The 23,214-nt window shown below is 41.1% G+C and overlaps 2 protein-coding genes and 1 pseudogene across 2 annotated transcripts; all 3 read left to right on the forward strand.

Moving 5' to 3' along the window:
* Nucleotides 1-2,285: 2,285 nt before the first annotated feature.
* LOC123372498 (interferon epsilon-like) lies at nucleotides 2,286-2,861 on the forward strand. The gene has a single exon (XM_045020616.1). It carries the CDS (start codon nucleotides 2,286-2,288, stop codon nucleotides 2,859-2,861), a length of 576 nt encoding a protein of 191 aa, XP_044876551.1.
* Nucleotides 2,862-11,398: 8,537 nt separating this feature from the next.
* LOC123372248 lies at nucleotides 11,399-11,971 on the forward strand (annotated as a pseudogene).
* Nucleotides 11,972-22,635: 10,664 nt separating this feature from the next.
* Nucleotides 22,636-23,211, forward strand: LOC123372438 (interferon beta-like). Its single transcript, XM_045020515.1, has one exon. It carries the CDS (start codon nucleotides 22,636-22,638, stop codon nucleotides 23,209-23,211), a length of 576 nt encoding a protein of 191 aa, XP_044876450.1.
* The last annotated feature ends 3 nt before the right edge of the window (nucleotides 23,212-23,214 follow it).

Below are 23,214 nucleotides of genomic sequence, written 5' to 3' on the forward strand. Positions count from 1 at the left end.
CTCAATAGCTGAACACATCTTTACCTTGCGACCAGAGTCAACGCTGGCACAATGAGAGTCCATGAAAATGTTACATTTCGTCTGGGAGGATTAGATCCTCAATAGCTGAACTCATCTTTAGGAAACTTGCGGCCAGAGGTGGTGCTTGCCCTGGCCTTACGGCCAAGCAAGTCAGTATGTACAGCTTTCCTCTGGGTGTCTTCTTATGGAAAGGACCCAGAATATCCACAGCTACATGCTGAAATGGAAACTCAATTATGGGGAGTGGCTGGAGAGGGGCCTTGACCTGGTCATATTCCACCTCTCACAAACTCTTCTTCAAAGTCTTACTTCTTCAGTACCCCTATAGCGCAGAGGAGAACCTCCTGACAATCATTCCATCACATGGTTTTTAATCTGCGCTACATGGAAGAATCTTTTAATCTACTTAAGAGCCATTGATGTTATCCATCATCTATGACTGTAGGTCTTCCTGTGGGAAAGCCAATCACAGGTAGATAAGAAGGGAGGAAAACACCACTAATACATCCCCACTTAAGCTCATCCTTATCATCTCACTAGCAGGCAGGAGGAAATAGTTTGCACTGCTTTCATCATAAAAATAGATGACCTGATGGCTTCTGCACAGAACACAAAATCTTTCCACACAGAGCACCTGAGTGTCTGCATCACTTCTAGGGCTTTGTTAGAACTGCCTTCTGGTCCCTATCAGCGTGGTTCCATTACAGCCACCATGCCAGGGCTGCCCCAGGCTGGAACAATGGGTGCTGGGGGTATGAAGCTTCAAGTAATAAGACCAAAAGAATGGTCTCATTCATATACTGGATTTGTAGTTTTGTTCATTTGCTTTCAGTACCTCGCAACATCTTCCCCTGGTATTTCACCCTGGTGTGGAATACGGATGCCCAACACCCCTGGAAAGTCATGGGAGAATGGGGAGCACAGCCCATGACAATCTGAGGGCTCTGGTAAGTCTTCTTTCTCTGCTTTGAGGAGTGGCTTTAAAAATTTGAAGCAAAAATCTCAAATTTCTTTTAAAAGTTCAGGAAGACTTGGGAGACTCTAATCAAATTAATATGCACAAAAATATTTTCATGGTTTCTTCAAGTGATTTTTCATTTTTAATTTCAGTGAAAATAGTTTTCTTGTTGAATTAAAACACATTTCCTTGCCATGATGGAAACTCCAGCACAACAGTCTGTGCTAGGCCTTGAGAACCAGAAAATGAACCGTGACCACAGGAAGTGAAGAGAATTAAACAAACTAAAGAATTTCCCTGCCCAAGCAGAGGAGAAGGCAAAGGTTAAAAGAGAAGGAACCAGCAAAAATGGTGAATATTGAATTTCATTTTTTTAAATTATTTGAATTCTTTCATCCCAGGGACACAATTGGTAAAAAAAAAAAATACATAATGTCACTTCTCTGCATAACCTCCTTCTGACCAAATTGTCAATCACAGTCATCCATGTGGGTACCTCTCTAGCATGTGTTACTATACTAATTGCTCATCCTGTGTTATGAATTATTCTCAGTTTTTCACTATTGTCAGCTACTTGGAGTGATCAACAGGACATGATATTCACACCTTTCAGCTGGATCTATTACTCAGCTCCAGTATGTATATTAAAACATGGAAATAACAATGAGTTAAGGTTCCATTTCCTCAGAGCATTCTATCTCCTGTGGTTTCACAGAAGGAAGATACTGATGCTTTGTGCTGTCTAGACTTTAAATGTGCCTTCCAAATTGGAGGAAATGGTTAAAGTTGGGAAGATTGGCCAATATTTTTGAGAGGCCTAACCCCTTCCTCCCACATTTACTTCCTCCATGCCTAGAAAAATTTAAATATTCCTGATCTCTCAAATGAAGGAGGTTATGAATGGGAAGTCCACTGTCTGACGAATTGGAGGTCTTTTCCGTACCACTTTTGAATTGTGGATGATCTTCTCAAATTGTAGAAATTAATGTATAATAAAAAGCCTGTATATATGTGGATCCAACATGAGTTAACAGGGTTGTGTATTGTCATGGGTGGTCACTTTCACACAAAAACAGAAGGAGGAAACATGGTAAAAGAACTAGAAAATAGCAAGAAAAACAGAAAGAAAAACTCTGAAACCTCCAAGAAGGAAAATCTTGTAAATAGAAAATGATCAAAGAAACTTTCTCCAACCAAATATTTAAATTCAGAGACATACAGGAAAGACACAGCAGTCTACGTAGGAGCCTCAACAAACTCCAGGCTCAAGGTTCTACACAAAGAAAAGGAGTGTATAGACATCATCATGACCACCAGGTGTTTGCTGCATGTTTGCCTTGTACTGCTCTTCTCTACTGAAATCTCATCTCGGCTCTGTACTGTGCTTCACTTCCAGCAGAACAAAATTAACAAAGACAGCTTGGAGCTTCTGCAGAAAATGAGCGGAAATTTCCCCTCACAATGCATAAATGAAAGGGCAGCTTTCAAGCCCACCCAGAATGTTGTTGAACTTTCAGTGTCCCAGAAGGAGAATGCCAAGGTGGCAATTCAAGAGATCCTTCAAGAGATCTTCAACATCTTTAGCAAAAACCTCACCCAGAGTGCCTGGGATGGGACATCCATAGTCAGGTTCCAAAGCGGACTTTACCAGCAAATACAGCGGCTGGAGGCATGTTTGAGAACACAGATGGAGAAGGAATTAACCAACCCAGAAAGTGAGGACCTCCAGCTCACCACTCAGAGAGTGAAAAAATACTTTCAGGGGATAGATGCTTTCCTGAAAGAAAACCAATACAGCCTGTGTGCCTGGGAGATCGTTCGTGTGGAAATACCCAGATGTTTTGTACTTATTGACAAACTCACTAGAAGGCTTAGTAACTAAGGTACAGTACAGATCTTTTCCTTGGAGTAAATGAATTAAGATTAGTGTCAATTATACAGCTGAACAGAGATAGCGGATATTTTATAACTCTGCTTATATAGGGCCTGATCCTCTTCTACAGGATCAGTGGCTTCCATGGCAGAAGCTTCAGGCTCTTCCCATCCTCTCCTGGAAATGGATTTGCAATTACATTGATTTCTTTTTCTGTGTTTCTACTTTTATTTAGGTTTGTGATTCTTCATAATCTCCCATAGATCAGGTGCTGTTATGCACTACATAATTGGCAGTCTATGCAACAAAGTACATATATTTCGAATCCTTAGTCACCTCACCAGTACTTTGGTCATCAAATAATGATACTTCCCCTCCACCCCCAAGGTAGTCTGAGTTCTACATATGTAGTGAGTTTCTATTATGGTCATGGTTGTTATTTATTAATCTGTCCTCATCATATACCACAGCTTGAGAAGATTCATAGAGACGTTTATAAAATATATGAACTGAGCATATGATTTGAGAGAATATGAGGTGTGGAAAGATATTTTCATTTAATGTACTGACATTAATGCAATGGAAAATGTAGTTTTCCCTTTGTGTTTCAACCAAATTTCATTTCATTCCAGCTAAGGATGCAGTGACTACAGAGGTTAAAACAGTTGGATGAAATTGTACCGTGCAGTGGATTTCCTCCTCTCTACTGATTCTTCCCACAGTGACTTCTAAGACTCCATAATACTTGACCTTCTATTATGGAATATACTCACTCCATAATGAAATTCCAACTGTCTATATTATAATTTACGTGATAATACTCTGTTGATATACTCAAAGTTTAAATTGCAAAATGAAGGCTATCGATGCAAAAAAGTTACAAAAAAATATAGGACTAACTCACAAAGAAGTTTAAAAAGTTAAATACCTACATTTTTAGAAGTACTAACCGAAATCAAGTAATATTTTATATATGATTTAAAATGAGATGCAGCGGAATTTTAAAAGCTGTTGTTACTATTTATTCTATCTGTGCACTGTGAAAATATTTTCAGATCGTTTTATGATATTTATAACAGGATATTTATGTCAGTCATTTATTTATTGTTCCTATTTATGTATTTATCATAGATATTTGTTACTTATAAATAAATAATTATTTTATATAAAATGGAAACCTATAGTAGTAATGATTTGAATTAAATACCTATTGAACCAAAAAGAAAGAAAAGGAGAATAAAAATTTAAAAAACCCTGTAATTGTTCAGCCTTAAAACCCCAATTCCAGAGAGTACTTATGCATGTAACTAGGCTGACCGGATAGCAAATGTCAAAAATGGGGACAGGAGGTGGGGGGTAATAGGTGCCTATATGAGAAAAAGATCCCAAAATTTGGACTGTCCCTATAAAATCAGGACATCTGGACAGCCTACATGTGACTAAAAGTATGTGAGCCATCCCACTGATGTTAGTGCTACCAGTTAGGATCATGCTTAAATACATTGATGAGTCCCGGTTTGCAGTAATTCCATATTAAAAATAATCATTACAGAATGATAATTAGCCTTTCCATTCAAACAGACCACACACCACACCTGAACTCCACCACCTTTCCCTATTCTACTTTTTACCAGATATACGATCTGAAATGTATATTTTCTCCCCCAAAAAACTTGTCAATTTGGATGTTCGGTGTAGTAGATGGTTGTGTTGGAAGAGGCTAGATTGGTGCCCTTTCCCCCAGTAAGCAAGACTGCATGCACTCCTTAACACACACCAATTGTTAGTGTGTAATTAGCCTGCCCATACCTCATCATTCAGCTTAATGTGCATTCACATACCCTCTGCCTCCACCAAAATCAAGTCAGGTTTGTATATATCCAGCACCTTCCCACACTAGCACTGCCCCCAATATTAAGTCTGTGCTCACATGCACTCTTATAAGGTTTGTGGCCCACTGCCTGATCCCATTTCCTCTGTGTGCGCCCAGGCTAGATTCATTCTTGGGCGTACACCACAAACAAAATTACATGTGAATAATGAGAGCAGGAATAGGCCATTTGAAATAGGATTACCAAAGTTTCTCGTTCTCTGTCTCAGCTCTTCACCCATTAGACTCCCACCCCCCATCCTTTCACTGCCAAGTAGTATTTTCTGGGGCTGCTCCAGGCTGCATGCAGTTGCCTCGGACAACCTTTTAAAGTGTCATTTTTGGGCAGCTCTCATAATGAGGTGCAGCCCAGCAGAGCTGCAATAGGACTGATCCCCCACAATGTGGGTCTGCTCAGTCCAGGCCCCTGACACAGATCATAACCCTATGGAGAACAATCCATGGCATCCCGGGAAAGAGGGAATGATGGGTGAAGGCAGCCGACCCTATTCCACCTCTGCCCACCTCACCCACACTTCCGTGTGGAGCAGCTGAGAGGCTCACACAGAGAGTTCCATCTCTGTAGGTGTGCCTGCTTGGTGTGGTGCTCTGTTCCTCTCTAGTGGCACCGAACCCCACTAGAGATTGATGAGTCTGCTACAGCCTTGAGTAAGAGGCATGTGGCTTTTAGCTCATGAAGCAGTGGCTCATGCATTTAGCTCCAGAAGTCTCATGTTCAGTTCTGCCTGCTGATGACAGGGATCAACAGCTATGGAAAGTATGCAACTCATTCCTGGTTGGTTTGGTGCTCTGTCCCCCTCTGGACCATCTAGAGATTGATGAGTCTCCTACAGCCTTAGCTTAAGGTGCATGTGGCTTTCAGCTCATGCAGTAGAAGCTCATACCCTATGCTTCAAATGTCCCAGGGTCAATCCTGCCCCCTGACAACTGGGGTCTGTCAGCGTTACAAGTGGGGGCTCGCCCCGCAAGTCAACTGGGAAGTCATTATAACACATTCTCTCCCAGAAGTACACTCATAGGTTAGAGCCTTCTGGTTTACCTCTTCAAGGGACCATGTGGTAACTGTAGATTATAACTCCCAGACACTCTGTACAGGATTCTAACACTCTATTGCTATTTACTTCACCACATGGAAAATACACAGATTGGAACAAAAATTTTAAACCCTACATGCAATTCCCTGACTCAGTTTCCTCAACACACTAGGCCATTCTATGGGCCTGGATCAGAGACACTTGGGGTCATCCAACATCCTTCTGTTGCAATGCAACACTTATCTGCATAAAAACAGAGCCATCTCTCCCAGCTTAGATAACCTGACCTTGGCCAGTTCATCTCCTTCCTTCCTTTTGCCCAAATGTCCTGTGGGTCTTCCCCCAGTGATTTCTTTTAGAACCTTTCATTTTTGTCATCTGTCTCTTTGTCAACCTTCAGTAACTTTCCACTCCTAACCCCCATACTCCTTAACACCAACTTGGCCAAACTGGTTCCCTACTTAGCATAAGTATGTTCTCATTAGAACATAGTTTTAAAGTTAAATACTCCACATTCATTATCCTTAGCCTAGGGAGTACCTGCTGTAGGTCCTGTCCAACATGATGGATCCACAGAGAAAGAGTTTTCTCATGATAAGGAAATTTCATAACAACTTCATAATATCAACTAGAATTCATGTCTTACAGATAGACTCTCCCCTCGTCCCCCCAACACAAACACAAACAAATCAAGCTATATGAATCAGGCAAGTCACACTCAGTTTTCTGACCAACTGGTGCCACCTCTCCACAGCCTCCAAATCAAGCTTGTGCATTTCTTGACACCAACAACCAGTTTTGTGTACAGAATCCATTAAACTATGAGTTATATAACATGAATAATGACTAAAAATTACCCTAAATTCAACATTTCAGATATTGGTAATAAAGCTGCTGGTTGCATCAAATCTAATGAGGATCCACCTATATACCAAGTTTTGTGTAGGTGAATAGTATTTCTGAAGAGCTATCCATCAACAGTAGCGCTCCCAACAACATATTTCAGCTACAGCTTAAATATTTGAGACTTATTAAACATTTATGAAAAATGTTTGGCCTTTTGTAAACATTTTCAGAAATATTTGTACATGTTAGTTTTTGTTAGAAAAGAACATTTGCGTAAAGAAGATATATAACAGGTATTCTGTAAATACACATTTTAAAGAGAAATCTCTCCAGAAAAATTCTTGAAAGCAGTTTTGAATTTGAAATCAACCAGCCCAGGAACAGGCACAATAGCGTGGACTCAGGTGAACCATCATACAGAACAAGTAGCAAATTATGAATAGCAAAAACTCATAGGGAAAAGATATGGTGAGGAAGTCTTAAGTAATCAGAGTGGAATGTGTTCCCATAAACCATTTGTCAAATCATTTTCAATTAATACATCAGCAAAATCTGAATTTATTTACAGATTATTTGCAAATAGGAAAAGGGGATGAACTAATCTTTTATTACACATTCAAATTAATCTGGCTGACACAAAGGAAAAATAGTCCAATAAAATTTCCTGCTATTTTCACTGAAATTTAAATATATAGTATTTCATCAAATTCTAGTAAATATTTCACCCAGCTGAGTCTGCATCTAACCTTTTCCAGAAAGCAGGCTAATTGCTGATGCAAATATGCTGAAAGACTATGTGTCTTTACTTCCATTGCTTTATTACTTTTGTTGTTAAGATTCAGATTTTTAAATTTCTCTCTCTCATAAATATTCATAAGCTTCAACTTGCCAGGAAATGTACACACAGAACTCCCACTGGGGTCTATCGGAGATGGGGTAAAGAGCCTATATTAATATTCGGTCCCATATACGTATATTTATGTACAATAAACTGATTCTTTAAAGTGACACTTCCAAATAATTTAAGGACAAACTCCAGATTACAATTAAAGAATGTGCTTGAGGTGATGGGGCAGGAAGATGTAAAAGAAATAACTTAAACAGAAATATTCATATGTTTTCTTTGTTTCCATTTTTAAAATTAATATGAAAAACTCCATTTCTATTTTTGGGTTGAAAATCATTCCCCTTCACTGATGGAAACTCCAACACGCTAGTGCTATGCCTAGTACTATGGTATGAAAAACAGAAAGTGAAACTTGCTACAGGCTGCAAATTTCATTCATCAGACTACTTGAATTGCAATGTCCAAGCTTGAATGGTGAAAAGTTAATCACATCTGAAAGTGACATTCATTTATGTCAGTCTCTCTAGCATATTTATTACCACCCACACAATCTTTTTGGACAACTCCATTCCATGTCACTACACTACATCACTGGGAACTACTCAGAAGTGCCCGAGAAGATAACATGTTCACACCCTTCAACTGCACCTGTTCCTCAGGCTTTTCACAGCTGGTATTGGGTTCTTAAGTAAATCTCCCAGTTTCTCAGTGAGCTGGGATATCAGCTGGGAAATCTCTGAAGCTTGGATTGGGCTTCCTCAACTAGGGGAAGTATGCAACCCAGGCCTGGTTGGTGTGGTGCTCTATCACTCTCTAGTGGCACCTGAACCATCTAGAGATTGAGGAGTCTGCTACAGCCTTGGCTTAAGAGGCATGTGGCTTTCAGCCCCTACAGCTGAGGCTTATACACTAAGGTTTGAATGTCTCAGGTTCAATCCTGCCTGATGACAACTGGGCTCTGCCAGTGTTATAAGTGAGGGCTCATCCGAGATGTCAACTGGGAAGTCTTTGAAGCTCAGAATGAGCTTTAACATGTCCTCTCTCAGAAGTGCACCCAGAGGTGTTTACCTCTTCCAGGGGCCATGTAGTAAGTGTAGATTATAACACCCAGACACTTTGCACAGGATTCTAACACACTATTGCTGTTTACCTAATCGCATGGAAAATACACAGATTGGAATAAAAATTATAAACTCTATACGCCATTCCCTGCCTCAGTTTCCTCAACACACCAGGCCATTCTGTGGGCCTGGATCAGAGTCACTTGGGGTCATCCAACATCCTTCTGTTGCAATGAGTCACTTATATGCACAAAAACAGAGCCTTCTCCCCCAGCTTAGATAACCTGGCTTTGGCCAGTTCATCCCCTTCCTTTCTCTTGCCCACATGTTCTGTGGTCTTCCCCCAGTGATTTCTTATAGAACCTTTTGTTTTTGTCATCTGTCTCTTGGTTGACTTTCAGTAGCTTTCCATTCATAACCCCCATTGTAATTAACATCAGGTTGGCCAAACTGGTTTCCCAACTCGGGCACCTTACTTACTGTAACGATGCTGTCATCAGAACGATGCTGTCATCAGTTTTAAAGTTAAGTGTCCCCCATTGTCCTCAGCCTAATGAGTACCTGCTGTAGGTCCTGTCCAACAGGATGGACACACATAGAAAGAGGTTTCCTATGATTAGGAAATTTCATGACAACAATTTCATAATATCAACTAGAATTCACAAGTCTTACAGACAGACACACACACACAAACAAATCAAGTCATATCAATCAGGCTTCCGGACACTCAAGTCAGAAATTCTATGCCTCAGTTTTCTGAACAACTGGTGCCACCCCTCCACACCATCCAAATCAGGCTTGTGTGGTTCCTTGCCACTAACAACCAGTTTGGTGTACAGAATGTGTTCAACTTCAGTCATAACATCAACAATGCCTAAACATTACCTAAACCCAACATTTAAAATTCTAGTAATAAACCTGCCGGTTGCATGAGATCTACTGAGGATCCACCTCTCTACCAAGTTTGGTGTAGGTGGATACTAGTTCTGAAGAGCTGTCAGTCAACAACATATTTCAGCTACAGTCTAAACATGAGAGACTTATTAAACATTTATGACAAATGTTTGGCCCATTATAAACATTTTCTGTAATATTTCTCCATTTGAGTTTTTGTTAGTAAAGAACATCTTTTTAATTAGAAAGTATAACAAACACTCATATAAATGCTTATTTTAAAGAGAATTTTCTTGAGAAAAGTTCATGCAGACATTTTGAAAGAAGTTTTGAATTTGAAGGTAACCAGCCCGGGAACAGACACAATAGCATTGTGACTCAGGTAAACCATAAAACAGAGCAAGTAGCAAATTCTGCATAGCAAATATTCATAGGGAAAAGACGTGGTGAGGAGGTCCTGAGCAATCAGAGTGGAATGTGTATAAACCATTTGTCAAATCACTTTAAATAAACACATTCATACATTCTGAATTTATTTGCAGATTATTTAAAGATAGGAAAAGGGTTTAAACTAATCTCTTATTTCACATTCAAATTAAGCTGGCTGACACAGAGGAAAAAATTCCAGTAAAAATTCCTGCTATTTTCACTGAAATTTAAATATACAGTATTTCATCAAATTCTAGTAAATATTTCACCCAGCTGAGTCTACAGCTAATCTTTCCCAGAAAACAGGTTAATTGCTTATGAAAATATGCTGAAAGACTATGTGTCTTTACTCCCATTGCTTTCTTACGTTAACAAGAAAAGCTAAGATTTTTAATTTTACTCTTTAATATAAATATTTATATTTATATATTTATTTATTTATATATTTATATATTTAATATAAATATTATCTCCTGAAGGTTCAACTTGCCAGAAAATGCACACAAAGGACCCCCATGGAGTGAATGCAAGATTGGGGTGCAAAGCCTCTGGTATGACTGGGTCCCTTATATGGTATACTTATGTACAATACTTATGTACATTCTTCAAAGTGACACTTCCAGATAGTTTAGGCAAAACTCTAGATCATGACTAAAGAAAGAAATTGAGGTGATGGGGGAGGGAGATGTAAAAGAAGTGATATGAACAGAAATATGTTTATGTTTTCTTCTTTTCCTTTTTTAAAATTAATATGAAAACATTCCTTTTCAATTTTTCAGTTGGAAACCATTCCCCTTCACTGATGGAAACTCCAACATGACAGCTGAGTGCTATGGTATGAAAAACAGAAAATGAAACTTGCCACAGGATGCACCTTCATTCATCAGACCACTTGAATTTCAATGTCCAAGCTCAGTGAAATGCACATTGAAAAAAAAGAATAAAGCTTAAATGGTGAAAATTCAAACACACAATCTTTTCAGTTATCAGTTTCTTAAGTAAACCTCACAGTTTTTCAGTGCCTGCTGTCCATCCTCCTGTATTCTCTACACACATGGTTTTTCCTCTCTCATAAGACTGATAGTCTTGCTGATGTAACTTACTGATGGAACACACATTCAGATCTGCCTATCCCTACTAACTACAGGTACTTGGGAGTAGACAGACAGGTCCCTACTCTAACCTGTAACTGGATGACACTGTTAATCATCATTCTTCTTACCCTTTACATTTTCTTTATCTAAGAGGGCTGGGGGAGACCTAAGGAAGAAATGTAGGGATTCTTTAATTTAAAAAAAGTAATGATTGTGGTTTTGTTCTTCTAATGACTTGTTCGCTTCCATTAAATAAAAAGAAGGAAACTGAAAGTAAAAACCTCAAGCAGGAAAAACCTTGAAAAGTAGAAAGTGATGAAGGAAATTTCTTTTCCTACAGAATACTTAAATTCAGAGACATGGGTCAAAAACACAAAAGTCTACGAAAGACCTTGAACAGGCACCAGTTGCTCAATTTCTACACAAAGACAGAGAATCTAAGACATCACCATGATCTTCAGGAGTTTGCTGCAATTTTGCCTCATGTTGCTCTTCTCCAGTAAAATCTCATGTCTGGACTGTAACAGGATTTATGTTCTACAAACCAGAATGAACAGCGAGAGTTTAAAGCATCTGGAGAAAATGGGTGGAAACTTTCCCTTCCAATGTCTAAATGAAAGGACAGCTTTCAAGCCCAGAGATATCCTCAAGATCCGACTGTCCCAGCAAGAGTATGCCAAGGAAGCCATTCAGCAGATCCTCCAAGAACTCTTCCATATCTTTAACAACAATCTCACCCAAGCTGCCTGGAATGAGACATCCATAAAGGAATTCCAGAATGGACTTCACCAGTAGATTGAGAAACTGGGGACGTGTTTGAGTGCTGAGATGGAAAAGGAAATAACCTACCCAGGAAAGGAGAACCTCCTGCTCACCAGCCTCAAACTGAAGAGATACTTCCAGACAATCAACGATTTCCTGAAAGAAAAGCAATACGGCCAGTGTGCCTGGGAGATCATCCGTGCAGAAATATCCAGATGTTTCCTCATGCTCAACATACTCACAAAGAGACTTCAAAATTAAGGTATCATCTTTTCTTTTTTCCTAGAAAAACTCAGATAATATTATTTGATTAAAACAGCTGGAGAGAGATGGGTCAATACGTTTATAACTCCTAATATGTAGGGCCCAATCTTTCTCTCATCATAATTTTATGCATAAAGCTATTTCAAAAATATGTTCAAATCTTTTTAGAGTAGCATATAATTTAGTGCTTCTCTACCACACACAATATTCTATATGAAAAATATACAAATATATCATAACTGCTAACTAATGACAAAATATCGTTAAGTAATAACTAACCATACCAAATATAATTTTGCCCAGTAAGTGTCTAAGTTGGGGAAAAGAACAGTGAGAAGCCCCCTTTCAACAACTGCCTCGTTAGACAACATTCCAGTTAGGACACAAGAAAACGCAGGGTCTGTGCTCACACACTTCTAGCCCATCATCCAATTCTGCACATGGGGATGGCCGAAGGTTCTTATTCTGCTTTTCTTTGTTTTGTTTACCCCTAAATTCAACAGCCTTAGTAACAACAAATTGTGACAAGATGATAAGTGCAGTGAGGCTCAGGATTTATGAGTTGACATCTGCTTAGAAAAAGATGGCCTATATTTGGCTTTTGAAACTCTCCATGTTTGAACCATTCCCCTTTTTCATTCCAGCACATGCTGCTTCAAGTAATGATGTTATGAAAACAGCTGAATGAAACTGCACCTTCGCTGGAGTCCTTCATCTCTAAATTGATTCTACAAGCAGCACCTTTCGAGACTCTTATCAGTCCATCTTGAATTAAGCAAACTGTCAAACTTCAACTGTACTAGTTATATACTACTTGCCATTACTGGACGGATTTATTCACATGAGAAAATGTAAAACAGAAGATTTTGCTGAAAACATTGCAGAAGACAACAAAGTATTTGAACCAAAGGAGAAAAACCTTACTATTTCTTCATCATTGATATTACGCATTTGCTCCAATTTCCCTTGGGCTGCTTTTAAAAATGAAATCTTACCTCTGAACTGTAACATGTTTTGCTTCAGCATAACAAATGTGAACCGGGACAATTTCCAAACAAAATGGAAGGATAATTTTCCTGCAACAGCAGAATGAAGAAAGAGACTTCACATGGCCCCAAAAGTTTCTCAAGCCCAGAGAAACCCAGAAAGAGACTGGGTCCAGGAGATCATCCAAGAGATCCTCCAACAGATTTCCTACATCTCATGCTAAATACCCTCACAAGCTGCCTGGAACGACAGGCACATATAAAGATCCTGACATGGACTCATAAGCAAGTGAAACTTCTGGAGGTGTATTTTGCTGCAAGGATAACAAAGAAACAAGAATAGCCCAGTTTCTAGGCACTCAAATTTTAAACTAGTGCAAATATATATTATTTTCCTACTCTGTGAAAATAGTTTCATATCATTTCACTGGATTTGTAAAAGTGTTTTATGTTGGTCCATTTATATTTATTCAAAATATTAATGTATTTATTTTATTTATTTTTTCAGAGATTTAATAATATTTATAAATAAATATTTATTTATACAAAATAGCAACCTACAGAAGTAGTGATTTGTATTAATTAGATTTTTTTTTTTTAAAATAGAGACCCAAGAAAAATCTTCTCGTTACCTTAAGACTCCAGTTCAGCAAAGGACTTGTAAACATTTGCCTAACTTTAAGTACACAAGCTTCCCTTTGACATAAGTGGTTAAACGTGAGAACATGCTTGTTATATCCTTGGGGCAGCTGGTGTAGGAAGCAATCACTTGAGGCCAGAGAGCAGACAGCTAACCAAAACCTCCATTTTATTTACAGACACAGAGAGCTCACTCAGCCGGTTGAAACCGGCTGAGCTATCCCTTAATAGTCTAACTCAGTTGCCATAGTAACAAAACCCATGACAACCAAATACACAACATATTCCTCCCCCCCTAATAAGAACATCCCCAAAATAAAACACACACTAAACTAGAGAAGGAGGGTAGACTGCCTCCATTCCCGGCTAAACCCTGGGGATTATTTTGCCCCATAATCGTGGGTTCGCCCTAACTAAAGATCCAGCCGATGAGGAGGCCTTCTGTCTCTAGGTGGATTATGGCAAACTTCTGGTGTTGTTGCACCCGAAAGTACTAGGGGCTCAGGGTCCGCAGCACGAATAGGTGAGGAGGTGGTATCAGCTCATGCTGGGCAAAGGGGTATCTCAGCTGCCGGCGGTAATGGAGGAGAACAGTCAGGAACATGATTCAGTGTCTCACCAGGAGGGGTGAAGTCAGACCCCTCAACTGCAGATGCGTCCTGAAGACTGGCATGACCTGGCAACAGCTGATCTACATGTCGCCGCCAGGTAAGATTCTCTGCAGTCCGGACTGTATAGGCAACAGGTCCTGTTTGAGTGATGACTGTGGCCGGGACCCATTTAGCTCTGGAAGTATAATTCCGAGCCAAAACTGGCTGTCCTGGGCTAAAGGTTCGGTCTTTTGCTCTGGGTGCCCGTCTGATGACTTGATATTGCTGCTGATGTTGCACAGTTTGTCTGGGTTCAGAAGGTTTCAGCAGATCAAAGCAAGTGCGCAGCTGTCGTCCCATCATTAGAAAGGCTGGGGAAGCCTGGGTCGTAGCATGAGGTGTGTTTCTATAGGAAAGTAAGAAGGTATCCAGACGCTTTTGAATGGAGTGTTGCCCCTTTGCTGATTTCAAAGCGTTTTTCATTGTCTGCACAAATCTTTCAGCTAATCCGTTGGTGGACGGATGATATGGTGCTGACGTGATGTGGTGTATCCATTTGCCTTCATAAAATTTTGAAACTCCTGAGAGACGAACTGCGGTCCGTTGTCGCTCACAAGTTGTTCTGGCAGACCAAAACGACTAAAGAGTCCTCGTAGTTTTTGAATAGTACTCTCTGCAGTAGTGGACTGCATTATAGAGACTTCTGGCCATTTAGAATGGGCATCTACTGCCACCAAGAACATGCTTCCTTCAAGGGAGCCAGCAAAGTCAACGTGAATACGTTGCCACAGGTTTTCAGGCCAGTCCCATGGGTGTAAGGGTGCCAACTGGGGTGCATTTCTTACACCCTGACATGACATACAAGCTTTTGCCTTCTCTTCAATAGCACTGTCCAATCTAGGCCACCAAAAATAGCTTCGTGCAATTTCCTTCATGCGCACTATTACACAGTGACCGGAATGTAGCTGTTCTAACATCTGTGATCTCAGGGGTGGTGGAATAATGACACGCCTCCCCCACAACAAACAACCAGATTGGACCGATAACTCCGTCCGCCTGGACATGTAGGGAACAAGGTCGGGTGAGACCGGAGAGGTTTGTCGAGATTTTCCATGCATCACCAGGTCCATAACTTGGGATAATACTGGGTCAACGCGGGTTGCCTTCTTTATCTGAGTAGCAGTGATGGGTGTATTCTCTACCTGTTCAAAGTAGAAGATTTCCTTTTGGGCACTATCTTGATGTTTGACCGGTAAAGGCAACCTTGAGAGGCCATCTGCATTGCCGTGCAGAGTGGATTTCCGATATTTGATTTCATATGTGTGTGCAGAAAGTATCAATGCCCATCGTTGCATACGACTAGCAGCTAATGGGGGAATGCCTGTGTAGGGTCCAAAAATTGATGTCAGAGGTCGATGGTCTGTGGCAATTTAGCCGCTCGTCCATTGAGCTCCACCTTAACATCAATAGTGCCCAACATGGGCACAGCTTCACCTGTATACGTCTTCAGAACAGTTTGTGTTGCCTTAAGCGGAAGGAGCTCATGAAGTGGTTTTAGCAGTGTGGCTAACTGTGAGATGAACTTTCCATAATAGTTCAGTAGTCCTAGAAATGAGCACAGCTGGCTTACATTTTGAGGTGGGGGAGCCTCCACAATAGCTTTAACTTTTGCAGGGGCCTTATGAAGACCTGCAGAATTGATGATGTGTCCCAAATATTCAACAGAGGGCTTGAAGAATTCACACTTGTCTTTGCGAACTCGTAGGCCATACTCTTCCAGTCTTTGTAGGGTAGCCTCTAAATTCTTTAAGTGATCCTCTTCATTTCTTCCAGTGACCAGGATATCATCCAGATAGCACTGAACTCCTGACAAGCCACACAAGATCTGGTCCATAGCCCTCTGGAACAGGGCGGGAGCCGATGTGATTCTGAAGGGTAGGCGACAGTATCGATAAAGCCCCTTATGAGTCACAATAGTCAACAGCTCTTGGGACTTTTCATCGACGTGCATCTGTAAATATGCTTGACTCAGATCAATCTTACTGAACTTTTGTCCTCCAGCCAGGCCTGCGAAGAGGTCATTGATGCGGGGAAGCGGGTATTGCTCTGCACACAACACTGGGTTGACAGTGACTTTAAAATCACCGCAAATCCGGAGAGAGCCATCTTTCTTCATTATTGGAACGATAGGAGTGGCCCATGAGCTATGGGTAACTGGTATTAGGACTCCACTGGTGACCAGGCGCTCCAGGTCTGCTTCAACTTTTGGCCTGATGGCATATGGCACAGTTCGGGCTTTCAGATATTTTGGTGGACTGCCAGGTTTAATGTTCAATGTCACAGTGATTCCCTTCATACTTCCCAAATCATCTTCAAAAAAAGCAGCATGTTTCCTTAGTATAGGGGTTAGACTCGTTTCTTCTTTAGTCATCCGGTGCACTTCTGCCCAGTTCAGCTGAATCTTCCCAAGCCAAGACCTACCCATTAAGGCTGGGTAGTTACCTCTCACCACAAACAGTGGCAATTTAGCCGCTCGTCCATTGAGCTCCACCTTAACATCAATAGTGCCCAACATGGGCACAGCTTCACCTGTATACGTCTTCAGAACAGTTTGTGTTGCCTTAAGCGGAAGATGCTGTAGCTTTTCCTTATACACAGTCTCAGGAACCAGCGAGACAGCTGCACCGGTGTCTAGTTCCATGCGTATAGGTTTGCCCTCCAATAAGGGGGTTACCCAGTATTCATGTGAGCCCGCTGCCAAAGACAAAACATGCAGTGGCACTTCCTCTTGTGAGGCGGTGTCACCTTGATCATCCTGGGTCTGCTCTAGGGTATGCAAGGTTCCTCTTTTTGTCGGCCAGACCACAGGCCTCTTTTTCTTTTGTTTACAGGCACACTCAATGTGTCCCTTTTTGCCACAGTGTCGACACACCAGGTCCTTACACCAGCATTCTGATGCCTGGTGTCCTGGCTTACCACAGCGGTAACATTCTTGACTCTGCACAGTTTTGTGGGTCGGTTCTTGTGACACTTTTTGCACCCTAGGGGGTGCACCGATGTATTGTGCCTCCCTTGTAGCCAGTTCCATGGAGACAGCAATATCAACAGCCTTCTGTAATGTAAGCTGAGCCTCTGTCAGTAGGCGCTTCCGTATAGCTTCACTGCAGAGGCCACACACTAACCTGTCACGCAGGGCATCATTTAACATCTCTTTAAATTCACAGTGTTCTGCTAGCTTTTTAAAAATGGCTACAAATTGTACAACTGTTTCATCTTCCTTTTGGTCTCTTTTGTGGAACCTATATCTTTCAGCAATTACCAGTGGTTTTGGGGAGAAATGAGACCCCAGGATTTCCACAATGTCACTGTAAGATTTAGTCTCAGGCTTAACAGGGTGTAGTAAGCTGCGTAGCAGAGAGTAGGTTTTAGCCCCTACAACAGTTAACAATATTGGCACCTTCTTCGCTTCTGTAATGTCATTTGCAATACCAAAAAGCTCAAAACGCTCAGTATACACATGCCACTGCTCTGTATTCTCATCAAAAGGCTCCAGGGGCCTGGTCAGAGTAGCCATGATTTTTAGTTTCACTTTCACAGTCAGTGCAAACAAGCAGCTTTTTTTCTTTGTTTGGTCTTTACCTTGACTTCTACTTCCTTCTGTTACTGGAGCAGCACCAGGATCCCACCCTCGTCGCCAGTGTTATATCCTTGGGGCAGCCGGTGTAGGAAGCAATCACTTGAGGCCAGAGAGCAGACAGCTAACCAAAACCTCCATTTTATTTACAGACACAGAGAGCTCACTCAGCCGGTTGAAACCGGCTGAGCTATCCCTTAATAGTCTAACTCAGTTGCCATAGTAACAAAACCCATGACAACCAAATACACAACAATGCTAAAGTGCATTGTGAACATAAACTCTGATTCAGCAGTGACTCCAAAAGAAAAATAGCTATGGTAACTAGTTTTACCACTCCAACAGACCACACACCACAACCTCAACTCTGCAGCTTTTATGTGTCTGTCTGTTACCAGATTACCTTTCCTCACAACATTTATAGTTGCGGGTGTTTGGAGCAGTAGCTCATTGTGATTAAATTAAAGGATTGATGGAGAGGCTGGCATTCCAAGAGGAAGACTTCAGGCTGTCGTGGTACAAAGTTGCTTGTCCCCTCACAACCCTAATGAGATGTGTGTGAACTGGCTCCCCATCAATCAGGTTTCCATGTGTGCAGACTCTGTTTCCGCTCTCCCGCCCTAACTGTCCCCCTCCACCAGTCAGGTTTGGGTACACTTGGCTCACAAACAGCATCAAGCTTGTACATACCCAACCCCTCCTGTCATTCAGGCTTGTAAGCATCTGGTGCTGCTTCCCTTTGCTCTCCCCCTGGCACTCCCCAAACAAGCACGTGTGCTTATGGACTACATGTTGCACCAACAACCAGCAGCTATATGAGCATAGTGCATCAAAATTTCAGTTGTGCTGAGAATAATGACTAAAAATTACCCTAAACCCAATAGTTAAAAATTACCTGAAAGCAAAACAAAACAAAATAAACAAAAACAAAAAACATCCGTTGGACCAAATCTTGTAAGAGTCTATCCCAGGGGTAGGCAACCTATGGCACGCGTGCCAAAGGCGGCACACAAGCTGATTTTCAGTGGCACTCACACTGTCCAGGTCCTCGCCACCGATCCGGGGGGGGGGGGGGACTCTGCATTTTAATTTCATTTTAAATGAAGCTTCTTAAACATTTTTAAAACCTTATTTACTTTACATACAACAATAGTTTAGTTATATATTATAGACTTATAGAAAGAGACCTTCTAAAAACATTAAAATGTATTACTGGTGCATGAAACCTTAAATTAGAGTGAATAAATGAAGACTCGGCACACCACTTCTGAAAGGTTGCCAACCCCTGGTCTAGCTCTTTCCCACGTTTGGGTATGTAGATAGTATTTTTGAAGAGCTATTAGTCAGTCATAGCACTGTCTAGGATTAATTTAAGCCAGACCCTAAACCTGGAGATTTCTTATTTAAAAGAAGTCAAACAACCACTACATTAAATGTTCAAATAGTAAAAAAAATGAATCGTGTGTGAATTTTTGCACTGATTGGCAACCTGCCTTTGGAGAAAAAAAAAGAATGTATGTCCCATTTTAAATCCCTTTTGTAACATAAACCAAACTATGGGGTCTCTAGGAGACTGTAAATTCTTCACAGTCAACAGATGGCAGCATTGCAGAAGCTTTTGCCCTCTGTTCTCTTTATCTGAGGGTTTCTCAAACATTTCATTATGTGGACCTAATCTTACCAAAATTGTTCTAATGATCATTTCCCCTCCCATTCAAGATCAGGTAACATTTTTTTTGGCAGGTACACCAAATGCTTACAAAGAAAGGTAGTACTAGAAACACATTTATATCATTTTAGCTGTCTTTAAAGGAACATGGGATCTGCCAGTTCTCTGAAGACCACCACCCAGTACTCCATGTACTACCACTGATTCATGAAACTCATTTTGGTACCTGCTGATTTAAAGGCATGTATAAGGAGTTAACTATTAAAACAAATGCCTATCCTTTCTTATGGTGCTGGTTTTTTCCAATAGCTGTAGCCATCAGCTGTCGAAATCCTTTCCTGCCCAATTCATCCTCCCTTCATTCATTCCTTCATGTAGTTGGAGCCTACAGGTTATATTGACAAAACACAATTACATGAAAATAATGAAAACAAAAATAGACTGTATGAAAAAGTCAAGGGTGACAAAATCACCATCTTCAAAATGTATCCCCCCATCTCCAGTGGAACTTGGCAGTCATATAGCACCTGGGAGCTATACAAACTCTTCAAACTATAGGTACTTCATTACCCGTAGAGTACAGAGGGGAATCTCCTCACATTCATCCCATCATACTGTTTATAAGCTGTGCTATGTGGAAGAATCCATTCATCTATTGAAGAAGCCATTTGATGATATGTATCATCTAAGATTTCAGGCCTCCCCGTGGGAAAACCAACCACGGGGGGATAAAAAGGGAGGAAATGATACCAGTACATCCCCATTTAAGCTCACTTTTATCCTTCCACTGGCAGGCAGGAGGGGATACTAGCAGGTGTGTCCCCAGCCTTCATCATATAAACAGATGAGCCTGTGGCTTCTACACAGAACACAAGGTCTTTTCATATAGAGCTACTGAATCTCTGCATCAGTTGTTGGGACCAGACAGAGCCCCTTTCTGGTCCCTGTCAGCGTGGTTCCATTACAGCCATGCAACCAGGGCTTCCTTCAGGCAGCAGCTGCCTCAGACATGCTCCGTAAGTGTCATTTCAGTGCAGCTGACATGGCGAGAGGCACCCACCAGACCTGTACTAGCACTGCCCCACCCCAATGCACGTCTGCTCACTCCAGGCCCTGCACATGGATCATAACTGTATGGAGAACACCCCAAGAGGGAACTATGTGCAAAAGCAGCTGACTCCATAGCACCTCATCTCACCCGACACACACTTCTATGTGGCACAGGTAAGAGTCACAAGCAGAGGGCTCTATCCCTGCATGGATCCTCTGCAGCAGGCTCTGAGGCCCTTGTAACCAACTTTTCTCAAATAATAGACTAGTTGTTTGCCTACTTGCTGCAGGGGAGATGGAAGTTGGGGTGTTGAGCAGCTTCAAGTAATATTAGCAAGTGAATGCATGGTCTCCATTATATACAGGGTTTACGGTATTGGTCAATGGCTCTTAGCAGCCACACAGCATCAATTATTCCAGAGCCCCTCAATACAGATTTACTGAAAAAGATTATTTCTCCCATCCCCCCATTACCCTGTGATTACTTTGTTACCCTATACTCTCCTACTAGTCACCTGACTTATTTCCCTCTCTCCTCAACATCTTCCTCTGGACTTCACACTGGTGTGGAATACACATCCCCAACACCCATGGAAACTAATGGGAGAATGGGGAGCATAGCCTATGGCAATCTGGGGGCTCTGATAAGTCTGCTTTCTCTGCCTTACAGAAACTTTTATGTAGCTGATACAAATGTGAAATTTTTTATAAAAGTGCAGGAGATTTGGGAGACTAACCAAATTAATATGCACAAAAATCTTTTCATGGTTTATTCATGTGATTCTTCTTTTCTATTTCAGTGAAAATAGTTTTCTTTTTTTGGATGAAAACACATTTTCCTGACATGATGGAAAAATCCAGCAAAACAGTCTTTGCTAGGGGAAGAGTACCAGAAAATGAAATGTGACCACAGGAAACAAAGAGGCTTAAACAAAGCAGAAGAGTTTCCCTGCCCATGCCAAGGGGAAAGCAAAAGTCAAAAGAGAAGGAACCAGCAAAAATGGTGAACACTGATTTTGATTTTTAAAAAATTCTTTGAATTATTACAACCCAGGGACATGCCTGTTAAAAATACACAGCATGACTTCTCTTCATAACCTCCTTCTGGCCACACTGTAAATCACAACCATCCATGTGGGTACCTCTCTAGTATGTGTAACTAATTGCTCATCTTGTTTTATGAATTACCCTCCATTTTTCACCACTGTCAGCTACTCAGAGTGACCAATAGGACATGATGTTCACACCGTCTAACTGCATCTATTCCTCAGCTACAGTATATATACTGTATATATATATATGTTCAGATCTGGAAGTAAACAAAAAATGAAAAAAGCTTCCATTCTCACAGAGCACACTCTCTCTCTCCTTAGTTTTCCTAGAAGGAAGATACCGATATTTTGTGGTGTCTGCATATTAAGTGTGCTTTCCAGGTTGCATGGTTGAAGTTGAAATTTAACAATATTTTTGGGCGGCCTAACATAGGTGCTGCCACATCCCCTGGGTTGAAGTGGTTTCCTTCATATTCAGGGTTTACAGTTTGGTTCAATGGCTCTCAACAGCCCCACTATACAAATTGTTCCAGCTCCCCGAGGCCTAACCCTTTCCTTCCATTTCCTCTATACCTCAGAACTTTAAATATACCTAAACTATTTTTTCTGTCAAATGAAGGAGGTTATGAATGGGAAGTGTAGGGTTTGATGCATTGGGGGTCTTCTCTCTACCACTTCTGAAGTGTGGATGATCTTATTAAATTACATCTTTAAGTTAATGTATCATGAAAAGCCTGTATGCATGTGGATCCACCATGAGTTAAAGGGGTTGTATATGGTCATTTGTGGTCACTTTCACAAAAATACAAAAAGGAGGAAACGTGGTAAAAGATCTAGAAAGCAGTGAATTAAACAGAAAGAAAAAGACTGAAGCCTCCAGGAGGGAAAAACCTTAAAAACAGAAAATGATGAAACAAAAATTCTGAAGACAAATATTTAAATTCAGAGACATGAAGGAAAGACACAGCAGTCTACATAGGACCTTCAACAAACTCCAGGCACAAGGTTCCACACAAAGAAAAGGAGTGTATAGACATCATCATGACCACCAGGTGTTTGCTGCATGTTTGCCTCATGCTGCTCTTCTCTACTGAAATCTCATCTCGGCTCTGTACCATGCTTCACTTCCAGCAGAACAAAGTGAACAAAGAAAGCTTGGAGCTTCTGCAGAAAATGAGCGGAAATTTCCCCTCACAATGCATAAATGAAAGGGCAGCTTTCAAACCCACCCAGGATGTTGTCCAACTTCCAGTGTCCCAGAAGGAGAATGCCAAGGTGGCAATTCAAGAGATCCTCCAAGAGATCTTCAACATCTTTAGCAAAAACCTCACCCAGAGTGCCTGGGAGGAGACTTCCATAGTCAGGTTCCAAAATGGACTTTATCTACAAATTCAGCGGCTGGAGGCATGTTTGAGAGCACATACGGAGAAGGGCTTAACCAACCCAGAAAGTGAGGACCTCCAGCTCACCAGTCGGAGAGTGAAACAATACTTCCAGGGGATAGATGTTTTCCTGAAAGAAAAACAATACAGCCTGTGTGCCTGGGAGATCATTCGCATGGAAATACCCAGATGTTTTGTACTAGTTGACAAACTCACTAGAAGGCTTAATAACTAAGGT

This window comes from Mauremys mutica, chromosome 6 (genome assembly GCF_020497125.1).
Source record: "Mauremys mutica isolate MM-2020 ecotype Southern chromosome 6, ASM2049712v1, whole genome shotgun sequence".
NCBI classification, from domain to species: Eukaryota; Metazoa; Chordata; order Testudines; family Geoemydidae; genus Mauremys; species Mauremys mutica.

Coding starts and splice junctions, on each gene's coding strand:
- LOC123372498 (XM_045020616.1), top strand. CDS start 2,286: ATGACCACCAGGTGTTTGCTGCATGTTTGCCTTGTACTGCTCTTCTCT.
- LOC123372438 (XM_045020515.1), top strand. CDS start 22,636: ATGACCACCAGGTGTTTGCTGCATGTTTGCCTCATGCTGCTCTTCTCT.